Source organism: Cajanus cajan, chromosome 5 (assembly GCF_000230855.2).
Source record: "Cajanus cajan strain Asha chromosome 5, NIPB_CcT2T_4, whole genome shotgun sequence".
Taxonomy (NCBI): Eukaryota; Viridiplantae; Streptophyta; class Magnoliopsida; order Fabales; family Fabaceae; genus Cajanus; species Cajanus cajan.
The window spans coordinates 10,625,931-10,642,698 of NC_138521.1; the positions used below are offsets into that span (position 1 = coordinate 10,625,931).

Genomic DNA, 16,768 nt, shown 5'->3' on the forward strand with positions numbered 1-16,768 from the left:
AATGTTTATGAATTGTGAGAATGTAGCTCACTTGTGAAGCTCATTTAGTAAAGCTTTTAAAGTTGTTGAGTAAGAGAGATGAAGTGCTTAAATAATAATAATAATAATAATAATAATTATTATTATTATTATTATATAAGTATATATAAACAAGGTGTAAAGGTGAAACCCACTTAAGAATTTCAAAAAAGTAAAAAAATAAAATAAAATAAAAATAGGTTGTTGATATGGAAATTGTCTTGGATATTTAAATTGTTTAGGTGTCTATAAATCAACACTCGGTGATATGAAAGGAATATATTGATAAGAAAAAAATTTATGAGTGCTAATAAGGTAGTTGTAGCGGAGAAAAAAATGATTCATGCAATATTTTCAAAAGAATACTCCATGTGAATTATGATTTTACTACAGAATATAAGCGATCAATTTAGATATTTTCTTTTACAACAACAAAACAAATTATGTTTTATTCTATATGAGGTAAATACATCTTTATATAAAACCTTTTTTTTTTTGTTTAAACAACTTAAAATTTTAATTATTTTGTTAAGTTTATCCTATTATGACTAGAATTTGGAATTGAAGTTTTAAAATCTGTTTGTTTCTCGAAATGAGGTTAAGATTATATTTTTTTTATGGAGATTAATCATTTGATAAAGTTGATAAACATTACTTATGATATAATTATGAAAAAAAAACAAGTTTAATTTATTTATGTTTGATTTATAGTAAAATTTGAACCTTGTGCTAATGATATAATTTTGATAGATAAAAAAAAAATTATAATAGACTTTAATATTCTCAAGAGTTAACTTTTAAATTTACTCCAATGTATTTAGTCTTGGAGAGAGGATGAATTTGATCTTTTTAAAATTTTACATGACTTATTCGTGTTAACTTTTTATCTATTACTCTTTTTATAAAATTATAAAATATCCACAAATTTTATAAGATCTCGTATATTTAACATATATAAGAAGAAATATAAAACATTTAACGTGATTGAGTTATGTGAAATTTTAACTTGAATATATTTATTTTTTAAGTACATTGAGACATTCTTTTGTATTGTGACAATGAAAAGAATTTTATTAAATTTTACAAATAATTGTATAAAAAAATGTTGAACATTTACTTCTTTTTGTTTATCCCTCCTAAAGTGTTTTGCAATTCGGAAGCCATTATGGGTTTGGAGCCAAGTGAATGTATTGCTAGTAGCTCCCAAATCAATCATATTATAAGATCCAATCATATCAATGAATTGAGAAGCAATAGATAAAGAAAATTGACCTCCACATACCATGGATGAGTTAGAAATCTCATTAAAATTGTCAAACATCATCCAAGGGAGTTTTATATGCTGGCAGAGATCCAAAAGATGGTTCCACACCTCCAAGCACTATTGTCTATGCAAATTAGCATAAACTGTTGTGCAAATCCAATGTGAGTTTTTCTTGGAGATTTCAAATGTGATGGCTTGAGGAAAGATCTTAACCTCTATAGTAGAGAAATCTCTATCCTAAGAAGCTAGAACCCAGATTCCTCTTATATGTCCAATTGCTTCAACAATGTAAAGAAGTTCATAACCCAAAGAGTCCTAAAAATTTGAGGCCACCCCAAACAAGCAGTGAGTCTCTAAGAGTATAAAGATAAAAGGTATAAAATCTTTGACCAATTCACAAATTATAAGGCGTCATTTGGTACTAATCACCCCCGAATGTTCTACACTTTGATGTTTAAATCTTTAAAGCAACTCATCATAAAATAACATGTATATAAAGGCCTTACATATGGTCATATCAACCTGAATGGGTTTAGGTAAATGTTCCTCATTTAAACTTGGTTCTGGCACCATGGTCTTCATCTGTGTCTCCTTTGAGGTTTGTTCTGTGTCATTGATTTGGGTCTTACCTTTGAAAGAGTCACCCTTCTACTGCTCATCATGATGTAGTAAATATCATGGTCCTCCTAAGGGAGTTATATTGAACAAAGGTCTTGATACTCTTGTCCAGATCATGAGTTCTTTGATTAGCAACGTGTCTAGTACTTGGATGTATAAAAAATAAATTTGCAGTGGTGGACGTTTTTATGCTCCTCATGTGTGCATAGCATTTGTAAGAGGCACACAAAATATGGAGTCCTCGTACTCAACGTTATACCAAAAATTATTTATGTTGATTTTTCCCACAAGAGGGGTGTTGAGGTCGATTTCAACATATACTTGGGCAAACCTTCCTATGTTCATGTCCAAGGTGTCAAGATCTACCTCAATGGGATTTTCCAAAGCTGAGGCTATCGTGAGAAGAATGCTCTCATCATAAAATATCATCCCTAAGCTAGGGAATCAAACCTAGACCAAAGTTTTGCCAACTTTGGAATCCAAGGCTGAAAATTTAGGATCCCAAGGCTGAACCGTGAAATAATGGTCAAATATCATTCACGGTCACCCATTGATAGTCTTTTCTCTGTTTGTTTTCAGATCAAATTTGACTAAGAAGTAATCATTCGTGATATCTATAAATCAAAGCCTACGTCTCTGTCTTCGGGATCATATGTAGTTTCTCTTTCAGTCATAAAACCCACTATCTTTCCTAGTAATTTAACTATTAAACATTTATGTCATGGTCGACACAATTGTTTAAAAGTTGTTGGGGTGATATCAAATTTAGGGAGAAGTTGATTTCCACCCTTTAGCATCAATATATCATTTTTGCTAACATTTGGTGGTTCCGACCCTGTGTAACAAGTCCCACATCGGGGAGGTCTCCTCACCAAGGAGTCCTTATAAGGCGGGAGGTTCTCCAACCTCTTGGGCCGGCTTTTGAGGGATGGTTCCCCTCCTTAGCCTTATGCTCGTTACAATGGTGCTTTCATTGAGAGCCAGCTAAATCGAGAAGGGCTACCCACGGAGGGTTCTGACCGGCAAGAAGGCCGAGTGAAGTGCCGGTGAGTGAAGTACCGTGGAGTGCGTCCATCGAGGACGCTGGCTTTCGAAGGGGGTGGTAATGTAACAAGTCCCACATCGGGGAGGTCTCCTTACCAGGGAGTCCTTATAAGGCTAAGGAGGGAAACCATCCCTCAAAAGCCGGCCCAAGAGGTTGGAGAACCTCCCGCCTTATAAGGCCTCCCTGGTAAGGAGACCTCCCCGATGTGGGACTTGTTACATTACCACCCCCTTCGAAAGCCAGCGTCCTCGATGGCTGCACTCCACGGTACTTTACTCACCGGTACTTCACTCGGCCCTTGCCGGTCAGAACCCTCCGGTGGTCAGAACCCTCCGTGGGTAGCCCTTCTCGATTTGGCTGGCTCTCAACGAAAGCACCATTGTAACGAGCATAAGGCTAAGGAGGGGAACCATCCCTCAAAAGCCGGCCCAAGAAGTTGGAGAACCTCCCGCCTTATAAGGCCTCCCTGGTAAGGAGACCTCCCCGATGTGGGACTTGTTACACGCTGTGGGTGCTAGCACGGTTTCTTCTTTCTCCTTGAGTGTCATTCTTTTTGGTATCCAATAAACTTTTTGAGAAAGAAGAATTTAACAAAATTTGGAAAAGGTAGATTGATTTTACAAATGATTTGGGAGAATTTGAAATATTAAAATTTTAAGAAATTTTTAAAAATTGAATTACTCCATTAAAATTTCTCTTTTAAACATACTATTTGCAATCTTATGAGTGTGCAAAGGACATTTGAATACAACACTAGAAGTCTTATGCTAGAAGAACATCAATAAATGGTTACTTGTACTCATTCACACTCTAATGAGGTGACTTTGGATGTAGATGTCAACTGCCAAACTAATCTTAGACTCGTAGGATATAGGGGTTTAGGGTTTAGGGCTCAAATGATAGTTGGATTCATGAGTTCTATGGTGATATTGGTGTTGCATATTAGAATTTGTTCGTCAAGGTCCCTTTGACATGGTAGTTGAATTTTATTGATGTAATTTATGTTTCAGACTCTGCATGTTATGTGTTTGATCACATGTGATACCAATATTTGTCATAGGTATGCTAAAATTATGGAAGTCATCAGAGGTTAATTTAAAGAAGATTGGAAATTGGAATTGTTACACTCCCTACGTGTAGGAAACTATTGTACAGATTATCTTGCAAAGGACTACTCTTTGGAGCTTATATTTTATGTGAATAGTTACTTATAAATGTGTTGAATCTACCTGTCTTAGATTATAATTTTATTCCTTTTTTTTATTTCCTTCTTTTATCCAAAAATAAAACTTACTAGTATGTACAAAAAAAATATATTATTACTAGTATGTACATGTTCACTAAACATGTGAAGTATATAAAATATAGGCTTAAATATGTTTAAACTACCTCGAATTAGCTCGATTTTTAGATTAGTACTTTTAAATTTTTTTTTGTTAAAATTAGCTGACAAATTTTTTTTCTTCAATTTAGTACCTGATGTTAGTTTCCTCTGTTAAATGATGACGTGGCAAACAGACTGTCATGTCATCATCCAACAGTGTCTGCCGCGTCATCCAAGGGACTTCCACATGGACATGGTGATGACATGGCAAACACTGTTGGGTGATGACGTGGCAGACGGTCTGCCACGTCATCACTTGACAGAGGGGGACCAACGTCAAGTACTAAATTAAAGAAAAAAATTAGTCAAGTATTTCAAACAAAAAATAATAAATTAATAGGTAGTAATCTGAAAACCAACTTAATTGGAGGTAGTAATCTGAAAAATCGACCTAATTGAAGGTAGTAATCTGAAAATTGTCACCGAAAGTAGCTAGTATTCCGTCTTGACTTAGCAAATAAATTTTCAGTACTTCCATATAACTGAAAGATACAAAGTGAAAATATATATATATATATATATATATATATATATATATATATATATATATATATATAAAAGTTAAGTGAATATTTGTGGCATTAACTTTCCTATCTTGCAAGTAAAACTTATAAGATTTGAAATTAAATTTTTATTTAAAAACTTATTAGTAAATATAAATATTACACACATATATATTATATATACTGAGTTTTAATATAATTCCATAATTTTTTTTTTATAATCAAGTGCAATAGTTTCCATACATGATCAATGAGAAGCTAATTTATGTGCATTTGTTGCTTTTGTTTCTAGTTACAGGTGTTTTTATGTCTTCTTCATCTTATTAATCTTTATTTTTCTTCACTTCTTCATTGTCCACTATTTTTGTTGGAATTTTTGGTCCATTTTTTATGACAAGCCAAAGTTTGAAGTCGATGGATTGTATGAATATTCGCATACGCTCTTTTCACTCAGTGTAATTTATGTAATCGAAATATGGTGGCCTCAAAATAGGTTGTCCTTCAGTGACAATTTGATTACTACCTTCAATTAGGTCGGTTTTTAGATTATTACCTTCAATTAGGTCAGTTTTTCAGATTACTGCCTCCAATTTGGACGGTTTTTAGACTACTACTTATTAATTTATTATTTTTTGTTTTAAATACCTGACTAATTTTTTTCTTCAATTTAGCACTTAACGTTGGTCCCCCTTTGTCAAGTGATGACGTAGCAGACAAACTGCCACGTCATCACCAACAGTGTTTGCCACGTCATCACCATGTCCACGTGGTAGTCCCTTGGATAACATGGCAGACACTGTTGGGTGATGACGTGGCAGTCCATTTGCCACGTCATCATTTAACAGAGAAAACTAATGTCAGGTACTAAATTGGAAAAAAACAAATTTATTAGGTAATTTTAACAATTTTTTTTAAAATAGTAATATGAAAATCGAGCTAATTCGAGGTAGTTTAAACATATTTAATCTATATATATATATATATATATATATATATATATATATAAGAATTTTTTTTGTTAATAACAAAACTAAATATGAATATATAAATATTTAAAAATTCTTAAATTAGTTTAATTAACAAAATGTCATTTCAATAATAATTTACAAATATCTTATTATAGTTGATGTTGATTTAAAAAATTAAAGATTAATTAAAATATTTAACAAAATTGACAATATAAAATAATTAAGAAAACTTAAAATCATTTTAATCTAACATAAAAATTCGTTCACGTGAGACAGTAATAAGATGTGAGGGCATAATTTTAGGAGAAAAAAACCCACATAAATAATAAAGCATAAGATTGATTTGTTTCATTTTTAACATCCGCTAATTAACTACAGGATTCCTAATTTCCGTATAATTGTTATTTAACGGAAACAATTTTGTTTCATTATAATTGATTCCTCATCAATTCTTAAGAAAATCGGGGAAAGATAAATGCATAGTTATAACTTATAACTAAACGATTCGCCAAAAGTAGTTATAAATCACAACTAACTCCTTATAATCATTTATCCTTTTATAGATGATTTGACATCTAAATATTATCTCACGACAATTTTATTGCTAAGCTATAACGATGTTCAAAAGTTGAGCAGAGATCTTGTGCATGTTCTAAAACAAGTACCCAACTACATTGTATAAAAGAGAAGCTGACAAATCTATAACATGGTAAATTTTCTAAACTCTGAACCTAAGCCAGTTTTCTACTTTGGTTGGGTTACAAATGTGTCTAAACTTTTGAATGAAAATCTGATCACCAAGTCTTCCATCCCTTTTTTGTTTAGTTTAGGTAGATTGGGAGGAGAGTCGTGCATCCTCTTTGTCATCATTATCTTCATTCATCCTCAAACATGGTCTTGGATGGGACAAACTTAACCAAAGTTGGTCAATCAACTGTAAGTGTACATGCAAGAGCCTGGGGCATAAACAAGGGACTTGCATTCTTTCTGTTTGAGAACAATAATGCCATGAAATGGACAGATAGTATTCCCCAGTTACATGCCCTGCCGTGTCCTGCTATGAAAAAGGAGGAACAACCTCCTCTTTCAACTGTTAATTCCTCCTGGCCACTGATCTCACAGTAGAATCAGGGGCCCCTGTTGAAAACCATAAAATAAGACATAATGAAACAATCCAATTGAATAATGATAATAACAATTATATCTAGGGTTAAATATGTTTAAGCCTAGTAAGTGGAGCATTGTTCTCTTTTAGTCCCTCAAAAATAAATCATCTCCTTTTGATCCCTAATTTATGAAATGTATTATGGACTTGTTTGAATAAATTTCCTCGGAAGCACTTCTAGAAAAAAAAATAGGAAAGAAAATTGAAACAAACTTCTCCATAAGCTAAAACTAGGTTATTCAAAAGTTAAAGATAAGATTTTGGAAAAGCTATTAGGATAGAGTTTCTACAAATTAGCTTGGACATAAATGAGTGAATTTCAATAAATGAGAAACCAAAAGGAGACAACTTTTTTGTGGAGGACAAAACGCACATCTAACACATTTTCATGAATGAAGAGCCAAAAAGATACAATTTAGTTTTTGAGGGACAAAAACAAACATGACACTAGTTGCAGGGACTAAAAATAAATTTAACTTTTAAATTGAAAATAAGATGCCTACTTCATGAATCTAGGCACAATTAAAAAGAGGTAGATAACTAACAATTTACCTTGAGACATGAGGTGAGGAGGGTTGATCTGGCGAAGATCGTTGGGTGTGACCACCACGAAACCTTTGCTCTTCAAATGCTCCACTAGATTGATTTCCATCATTTGCCTGTGACAGATCATTGACACCTGAGAAACCCATTGGTCCCAAAGACCCAAACTCAAGCGGTTCCGATGGTGAACTGAAGCCAGTATTATGATCATAAGGATAGAACATTACAACAGATGGCATTGTTGGTCCATTTGACGAAACCCCGCCTGGGTTCATTGTCGGTATAGGGTACATTCCATAAGCTACGTTGGAAGGATTACTATGCGAGGAATTCGAGCGGACTGGACCATTCTGGTGAGGAATGAATGAGTCATGCCTATGTGAACCCCATGGTCTCTCAGCACGGCTCTCGCTTGTTGACAATCGCTCTGGCTTTGAGCTGGGCTTCTCTGTTTGGTTGCGATTATGCCCACGCCCGGTTCCTCGCAACTTTGAGTTCGTATTCCAATTTCCTTCTCTGTCACCGTGATGGTCATTTCTATCATAGTTGTAATTCCCCCTTCTGCTATTTGTGGAATGGCGATCCCGAACAGAAACCTTCTGAAATAAATTGAAATGGAAGGTAAAATAGTATAAAGGAAGCAGCAGAACCAAAATTAGACCGACTATAGATTTTGAAAATGGAAATACTTATTTACTTTGGTACACACACACTGGTAGGTAAGAAAAAATGCAAGAACCAACTTCCCTAGAATTTTTTTCATACCGGATTTGGAAGGTAGGTTCCCGTCCCACTTCGATACCGTGGCATATCATCTACGTAACGTTGATAGATATTAGTGGGTCTATTAGAAACTGATTGAAGAGGAGCAACTGGAACCAGTCTAGGCCCATAGCTCATAAGCTGACTGAAAATATTCATGTTACCAGAAAGAGGTCTTCCAGGACCATCCCAAGGATATCGACCCTGCAAATAAACAGGAGGCACCATAACAGGTGAAGGATAGATCATTGAAGGTGGACCACGTGAGTTTTGACAAAATCGACCATATTGCAAATTTTGCCAGTGGCTAACAAAGTCACTATTAAGAATGTCAGGCTTGTGCTCTGATGACTGACTAGCCACCCTTGTCACAGAATTGGAAGGGCTTGAGTTTGACACCTCAGGGTGTTCATATCCCTCAGATGAATCAAAATTCTGACTTGAATCACTGTTATCTGCCCCTTCTTCCACATTGAAGTTATTTGTTGCAGTGTCAGAAGATTCAGTTGGAAAATTATATAAAGGAAGCATTGTAACAAAGGGAACAGGTGGCCCTGTAGGATAGAATGTAAATGGTACAACCCCAGAATTATCGATTCCTCTTTGGCGAGAACCAGGACCTAAAAGCACTGGAGCTATGGGTAATGGAGAATCTGATCCACTTGTCTGAGCAGTTTCTAAACCAGATATTTGATTCCTTTGAACATTCATGGAAGTACCAGATGTGGACCAAGTGCTTTTTTCTGACACATCAGATGCCATAGTCGACAAAGGAGTCCAATCTCTGTTCTCATCATCTACTCGATTAGATGAAATTTCTGAAACATTCTTACCCTTAGCATAAACAGGAGATGGCATTGTCGGAGTATTTTTTCTCCCCCTTCTCTCCCTTGTTGATTTTGAAGATTTGGCTGACGACCCATCCCAAGAGCTTTCAGAAGAGGTCCTACTCCTGAAGGAGCTCGAAGGAGGTGCACTAGACAACTCAGAATTCGCTGTTCTATCATCAAAGTAAACCTCATTTCTTCGGTTATCTTGATAATGAAAATTATCGATATGCTCATCTCTTGTTGACCCCCGGTTTTCTCTAGCAAACTTCTGTTGAACTCTTGCAGAACTGTTGCTGTTGGTGCTGCCTACCCGAGACAACGGGGCAGAGTTATAACTACCTGAAGTAGACTGTTGCCTATCCTCTGGAAGCATTTCAAAATTCCCGTTGTCAACTTCAGCCTCACTAGCAGAACCCCTTTCCTGTTCATGCCAGTAATCATTATCAGCTTCTGTTAAGTTCATCTCAACCGAACTGAAATTCTCATTGTTAGTTTCAAGTAAATCTTGAGGGTTTGAGGTCATTCCTACACCAGGGAAATATGAAGTTAACGGTGAAGGGAAGAAACCTTGAGAAAATTGCATATTAGTACCCCAAGGAGCCTCAATGAAGGGAATATTTCTCTGACCATATCCCATTGATGCAAGAATGGAAGGTGGAAAGGGAAATGGTAGGTGACCTGGTGCAATATTCATTGGAAGATGAGTCTGACCACTGAAACCCTGAGCTGTGGGAGATGTCATCATATTCACAAGGTCCTGCTCCTCTTGATGCATCATCTGCATTCCACCAGCACCAGCAACAGATGCAAACTCTTCACTGATGACACCTGCGCCTGATTCATCATGATTACTATTGGAATCAGCAGCATTTTCAAGAACTTGACGAGATGAGATGTGCCTAGCAGATGACTCATCGGTTCTTGCAGCTACATCAAGCTCAACATTCTTCCTACGATTATTCTCCAAATTTGCAAAGGAACTCTGGCCTTTATTACTTTCTGTTGCTTTTGTACGCCTTCCTTGGGAAGAAACATCACCATATGAGTCAGTCAGCTCAGGGCTAGATCGTGTCCTGGCAAATAGAAACCTTCCTTGAACATCACTCAGTAGGTTATCAGCTTTAACATTTCTCTGACCCTTATCAACATGAGCACCTTGATTGGAATTAGTTTCCCTTTGGACTTGATCAAAGGTCCTTGAATTATTTTGGCTTCCATAACTCTTTGGATACTGAGTATGTGACACTGTAGAAACAACACTTCTAGATAACTTTTCAGATGATAAATTACTATACTGAGATAGACCACTTTGTGAAACATGTTCCCCTTCATTAGGTTCATGATTGGAAGCATTATCAATTTTATGGTTATTGTTCCGGAGATTCTCAGACCGCTGTAATTGATCATGACTGTATAAACTCAAACGCTGTAAATCAATGCTTGGAACATCAGGCCTTTCCCCACTTCCATGTCTGTCCCAAGTGTTAAAAAAGAACTGATTGACCTCAGAAAACAATTCCTCCTCTGGACAATCAAGTAACCTAGCCAGCTTTTTTGCTCCAAATGCAAAGGCACTGCGTATCCTAAAGAAATTCCCTGGTTCACATGTACCATATAATTAAAATTAGCATAAAATACAAATGGATAAAATATAGTTAAGGGAAACTAATTAAAGACAAATATAATGCAAGTTTAACTCCAGCAGGAAGCATTAAATTTGTCATACTCTCATTGTTGGTTCCAATCAGATAAACACAAAGGTTCATTTTGTTCGATTCTAAAATCCAAAATGTGTATGAAAATTATTGGAAGCTACAAACAAATACAGCACCAATCTTCTATATCATGTCCAGATTTCTATATTACCATCTATGGGAATAAAGAACCCATGAAAATGAATCCAAAGGCATATAGATGAAAGTAAACTACAATGGTCATGTTGGGAAACACTACTGGTCATTATGAAAATGATTAGACATGCATAAATATCTGCTTATGAGTTTTATGCATTTTTCATTACACATGTATTACAAAAATATATATATGATAGGAAAAACAAGAAAAAGATAAGAACACTACACTGCATCCTTTAAACATGGTCCAAATCATAATCTGATGAAATATAACAGACTTATAAAATGAGCCAAATACAAAATGATCCAACAAACCTTTGCTGACACTACGGCCAAGGTTATTGTTGACACGCAAAGGATCAATAACATTGAAATGCTTGGAGACAAAGGGTTGCCCCTGATTTTCTTGGCCACCAGGGAAAACAGCATAAACTGAGCTACAGGCATCGAGAAATAACTTGCTCAGCAGTAAATCTCCACCATCTTTTCGAGGAGGTTCAGCTGTGGATAATGTTAGGGAAGGAAGAAGAAAAACAATCAAAACACAAAATGGACCTAAACCAATATAGACAAAGGAACCTTCATTAGAATGTAACTACCTGTCACATCTGGGAGAGAACTAATAGGTACTGGACCCCATAGACTTACACAGAAATTATCCCAGTCAAACTTACTAAAAAACTCCAAAAATCGATACAATACCTACATAAGCAAAGAGAATACCATGTCAAATAAATCATCAAAACACACAAGAAAAAAGGCATGTAATTTTTGTTACCTCAAGTGGTCCAGCAAAAGAATTGTTGAAAACATGAAAAATGTAAAGAACCAAGGTTTCTAAGGCATAAGTTGAGATAAGTCCATGGTGGGCACCAAGTATTCGGCTCTCGTAGTAACACCAAGCTTTTATAAGGATAATGCTACGCTTGAATAAATGATTTTGGTTAATCAGATTATCAACCTACAGCAACAAACTCAAATTCTTGTAAAACCAAGAAAACAATATTATCAATATCACATTTTGTAATGGTATACTGCGAGGCTTCCAGGATGCACCAAATTACCTCCTCAAGAAAACAAAGGGTGCACAACCCTCCAAGCTGGTTAAATGAAATGTCTACTACAATATTCTCAACGAGACACTTTATAATCTTCACCTGCAAATATGAAGTGAAACAATATAAATCTAAATCAAACTAGACAATTAGCAAAAGTTATAACAGTTAGAAACAAATAGCTAGTACATCAAAACTTTGAATTTTAGCTTTTAAGTATTTAAAAATGTATAACCATACTTAACCAACAAATTTAAATTATAAAAAATGAATTCAGCAATTAATAGCACAAAATGTGTTTCACTTTCACAAGCAAGCAATAGTTTAACAAGTATTAGTTCTTCCACTAGAGCAATACAACATAAAAGTTGTCTTTCAGGTTGCACAGCTGCTTCAATATAATTTATAATCTTTCCCTCGCTTATACATAACAAGGCATACTGTGACCTTAAGCTTCTGAAACAATCTCACATACCCACTTTAAAGAATGTCATACAAGTTGGTAATGGATAACATGCACTCCTCTAACTCTGAGAATAAAGCAACGATTCATTAAAACAATATGCCTTAAACCTTGTATTTATGGTTATCATGGTATCACTTAAGATGCATAATCTACAATTTTCATATGCATAACCATAAACAGGCCTAGTGTCCCATGACATCAAGCTGATGTAACAATCCATTCCAAAAATTACTCCCACATTCGCATAAACTAGTGCTCTAGTGATGTGTACGAGTAAGGTGGGTATCATTAAATATAAGCAAGTTAACACAAAGGTTTTGTCCTAGGTGAATGTGAATACGGTGTAGCACAAGACTTCTAAATAAATCAAGAAAAATCCAATATTAATAAACTCAATGATTAATCAACATCATAAGCACAGAACGACAGTATTTTAAAGATTCTCTGTTGTTAGAGAACCTACTTCAGCCTGGATGTACTGAACCTCCTTGACATGAAACTCGGCATTCTCATTCTTCTCCTCATTTTCCAGCATGTCACGAACCTGATGTGCCCATGTATCCTTCAGATTTTGATTCTTACTGAATGCTGTTAAGTCAATATCTCCATCAGGCAAATATGTTTTGAGGGGTACAGATCCAAAGGTGAACACCTGTAATTGTAAACAATCATTTCCACAATAATGTGTAAGTACAACTGCAAGTTAACATCAAGAACATTACTGATGCTCTTCGGAATGAAACAAAATAGCTACAATACCCATCAACCATTGCAGAATAATAACTGGGAGAATATAATTTCACTACCAAAACCACAATTAAATATTCCCCACCACAAACACTTTTTATAAGCACCTTCTAACCACAAATTGGAATTTCCAACCTAGTTCCACTTCGTTAAAGACTTGCAACATCATAATAGCATTATAAAGCACTTCCATCATTCAATAATGATACCACAATTGGTCAACAACCTCCAATAATTAAAATATCATAGTATAGTTATAACTAAAACAATGCATAACTCACTAATCATAAGCTATTATGCAACAAATAAAATAAACCACAATCTCCACAAAACACCAACCTGGCAAGGGAAGCACTTCGTGATCAGCCGTTGGACATAGTCGGCAACTGCATTCCGGCGCTCCTCAGAGGGCGGATTAGGCTGGATGCAGGCAATCAGCTCTGCAGTCCTTTGCTCAGCTTTCATCCACCGCTCTGAGTCAAGCACCTGTATCACAGAGGCAGCTTCATTGGGCAACAAACCATTTGGCAATAGCCCACTAGGTGGCTGTGCCCACCCCTCATGTTCGCCCATGCAAGCCTATGTTTCAACACTCCCAACTAAACCTACCAACCCAAACCAGCACACCACCACCACCAAAGCTCCTTCTAGATAACTCCAACAACCAATATTCAAACTCCCAAACACACAAAAAAGCTTGCAGCAGTAGCTATTATCTTAGTTTTCTCACTCAAACTTTAGAAGGGAAAAATTTCCCCTTGCACAAACAAACCAGGAAAGGACTTTATTCCCTCCCCCACTTCAAAAAAAAAATTAAATTGAAAAAAAAAAAAGCTGTAAAATTCCACTAAACCAATTCAGGGTATTACCCAAAAACAGCACAAAAAGATGAAAACCCTCAATTTCAAAGAGCCCCGGCAACTACCAAACGAATCCCCAAAAGTTAGAAAGCCCAGATTTTGCAAGACACCCAAATGAATCCAGAAATGAAAAAGTTGGTTGGTTGTAATAAGAGGAGAGTTGAGATGATTAAAACCCTAATGGAAAAGGGTGAATCCGAACACAGTTGAAGTGTGGGGGCGAATCAATAGCGAAGTGGGCAAAAAGAGAAATGGTGGGCATAAAAAATTAGGGGTGAGAGAAGCTGGGGGGTGCGATCAAAAACAGGTCTTGGTGCAGATAGAGAAAAGGGTGCAAAACGAGGGGTGGTTGTTGTGTGTGAAATATGAAATGAAAATTAGGGATTGAAGAAGTAGGCTACAAAAGGGGTTCGGCGTTGAGAGGAAGGAGAGTGTTGTCAATGTGAATTTAAGGGGTTTTTCTTTTTGTTTTTTGGTTTTGATTTTTGTAATGCAAAAATTTATTGGCAAACTGAGCCTGTTGTGAGGGTGATAATAGAATCTTGTGAGATAGGCAAAGAAAAAAGGAAGCACAGAGAAAAGAAAAGGAGAAAAGGAAACAAATAAGTAAATATATATTTATATCATAATAATTCATCAATTTGCTTTGCACCATTCCTTTTTATCTAAAAGGGAATTGTTTTTGTCACCTGAAACAATTTGGGTTCTGAGATCACCAGACCCGATTTAGAGAAAGCCTGGCCCATCTTTTCTATCAAATGTGTTTTGGACTGCACTTTCTGCTTCTTACAAACTCAAACTACCAAAATCAATTCTTAATTCATCAACAATTAGTTCTTTTTATAATTTATAATTACAATTATGATCAAAGTATTTACACAAGATGAGTGTCACATCTAAAATAGAGTATACTTGTGTATTCAATCATTAAAATATGTGTTCTTAAATTTATGTTAATTCATTCATTCACTTACTTAATTTTATTTTCAGTATTTTTACGGAATAATAAATTAACAAACTTCATAAAAAAGTTTTTAATGGAATAATATGATTTCTTTAGTTAAAATGACTTTCATGTGCCATATTTATAATTTAATTCATCTATAAAGTTTTCTCCAGTTCAATGAAGTAAACATTGTAAATTATCTAATGCAATAGTACATGGCCCCTTGTAATGTATGGCGATGCACAAGGTAAATTAATCAAGCAACAATATAATATATTATAATATTTTTTAAAATAAATATAAAAGTTGAAAAATACAATTATTTAGTCAAAAGCTTGAAACACAAATATTAGATATTCCTTGAGTTGAAAATGTAAAAGGAAAATTCTAATTCTAAAATTAAAGTAAAATATATTTTTGAAACTCCATCTATAATTGTACTCATTAGACAAATATAATTGAAAAAAATTCTGAGAGTAATCATTGTCAACAAATACTAAACTAAATAATGTAACAACACAATGTAGTCTTATTTTCTGTAATAGTAGCTTCTTTAACTATTTTACTCAACAAAACTGCGTCTATAAAATATATAATATGTTAATTGCTAAAGTTGCGAACGGTAAAATTTTACAACTTATACAGAAAAACAAACCATTGATTTAACACTGAAATTATAGTTACTACATGTGCATCAAATTTATTTCTAACACTTCAAATTATAATTTATTTAAAATTGTGCATTAGATTTATTTGATGATTGAAATTTAAAAGTCATGAAGTAAATACGTTTAGTTATCTCTACTTTTCTTATAAATGAATAAATTCATGTATAATTAATATGATATTTTTCTATAATAATAAATTAAGTTCTTTAACATAAAAATTAACAAAATTGTTGTTTTTTTAAAACATTATAAATTTTTCCCTCCTATAATTCAACTATGCATCACAGGTGTCTATACACTAATATACAAATCAGAAAGAGTACGAAGAAGTTGAGAAAGGAAATAAATAAATATTGGTTCGATGGCAAGAAATAAACGAGGAAAGTGCTAATTTAATTCATAATCATGATTATATTTATTGATACATTGTCATTTGCATGTTTCATTTTAAGGATGTTTGACTTTTCTTATTTTGTATTTGAGTACGAAAAAGTTTGACATAAGTCAAAAATTGTTTAGGTTATTTAATATTTTTTTATTTTAAACTAGTGAAACAAAAGTCTTAATTAGTTATTTATTCATATTTAACAATTATCTTCACAATCAAGAAATAAAACATAAAATTATAGGGGAATATTATATTCAATATGCATTATAAACTTTATTTAAGTCTTTTTTATTTTTTTTCCTTTTTGACAAATTTAAATTTAAAATATTATAGATTGTTTTCCTTTTGTTATTTATAGAGGTTGATATCACATTTTTGCAAATTGAGATATATAGACAAATATCTTTCTTTTGCAAGGGTTATGTTTTACTTTTTCCTCCTAATTAATCATTTAACTTCCGGTCAATTTTAGAAATCATGCAAAATATGTGATAAAATGCTACACATCAACATTTTATCAAAACTCTCACTATATCGTACCAATTACACTCTTTATCAAGATATCTCATCATATTACAATTGAGATAAAATATATATAAAAAAATATTATAATGACACTCTTTATGTAGATATCCCATCACATTTGAATAAGAAATTTTTTTAACACTAAAGCATAAACTCGATA

At 34.1% G+C, this 16,768-nt stretch overlaps 1 protein-coding gene across 4 annotated transcripts; it reads right to left on the bottom strand.

The window, feature by feature from the left end:
- Nucleotides 1-6,367: 6,367 nt before the first annotated feature.
- LOC109809476 (uncharacterized) lies at nt 6,368-14,666 on the bottom strand. Of its 4 annotated transcripts, none has more exons than XM_020372807.3 (10): nt 13,561-14,666; nt 12,938-13,126; nt 12,018-12,110; nt 11,732-11,914; nt 11,553-11,655; nt 11,269-11,454; nt 8,435-10,696; nt 8,274-8,323; nt 7,518-8,104; nt 6,368-6,937 (listed from the first exon to the last, which is right to left on the bottom strand). In XM_020372807.3, the coding sequence occupies exons 1-10, from the start codon at nt 13,792-13,794 to the stop codon at nt 6,928-6,930; spliced, it is 3,897 nt and encodes a 1,298-aa protein (XP_020228396.1). In that variant the 5' UTR covers nt 13,795-14,666; the 3' UTR covers nt 6,368-6,927. The 4 variants fall into 4 exon arrangements, with proteins under 4 accessions (XP_020228396.1, XP_020228395.1, XP_020228394.1 ...); XM_020372806.3 differs by having other exon boundaries at nt 7,518-8,107; XM_020372805.3 differs by having other exon boundaries at nt 8,274-10,696.
- Nucleotides 14,667-16,768: the final 2,102 nt, after the last annotated feature.

What these genes read in the sequence shown, in the direction of transcription:
- LOC109809476 (XM_020372804.3), bottom strand. Translation starts at nt 13,794, where the DNA reads ATGGGCGAACATGAGGGGTGGGCACAGCCACCTAGTGGGCTATTGCCA. An exon ending in TGGCCGTAGTGTCAGCAAAG is followed by an intron (nt 10,697 to 11,268) that starts GTTTGTTGGATC and finishes CATGTGAACCAG; the next exon opens with GGAATTTCTTTAGGATACGC. An exon ending in GAACCTACCTTCCAAATCCG is followed by an intron (nt 8,108 to 8,273) that starts GTATGAAAAAAA and finishes AATTTATTTCAG; the next exon opens with AAGGTTTCTGTTCGGGATCG.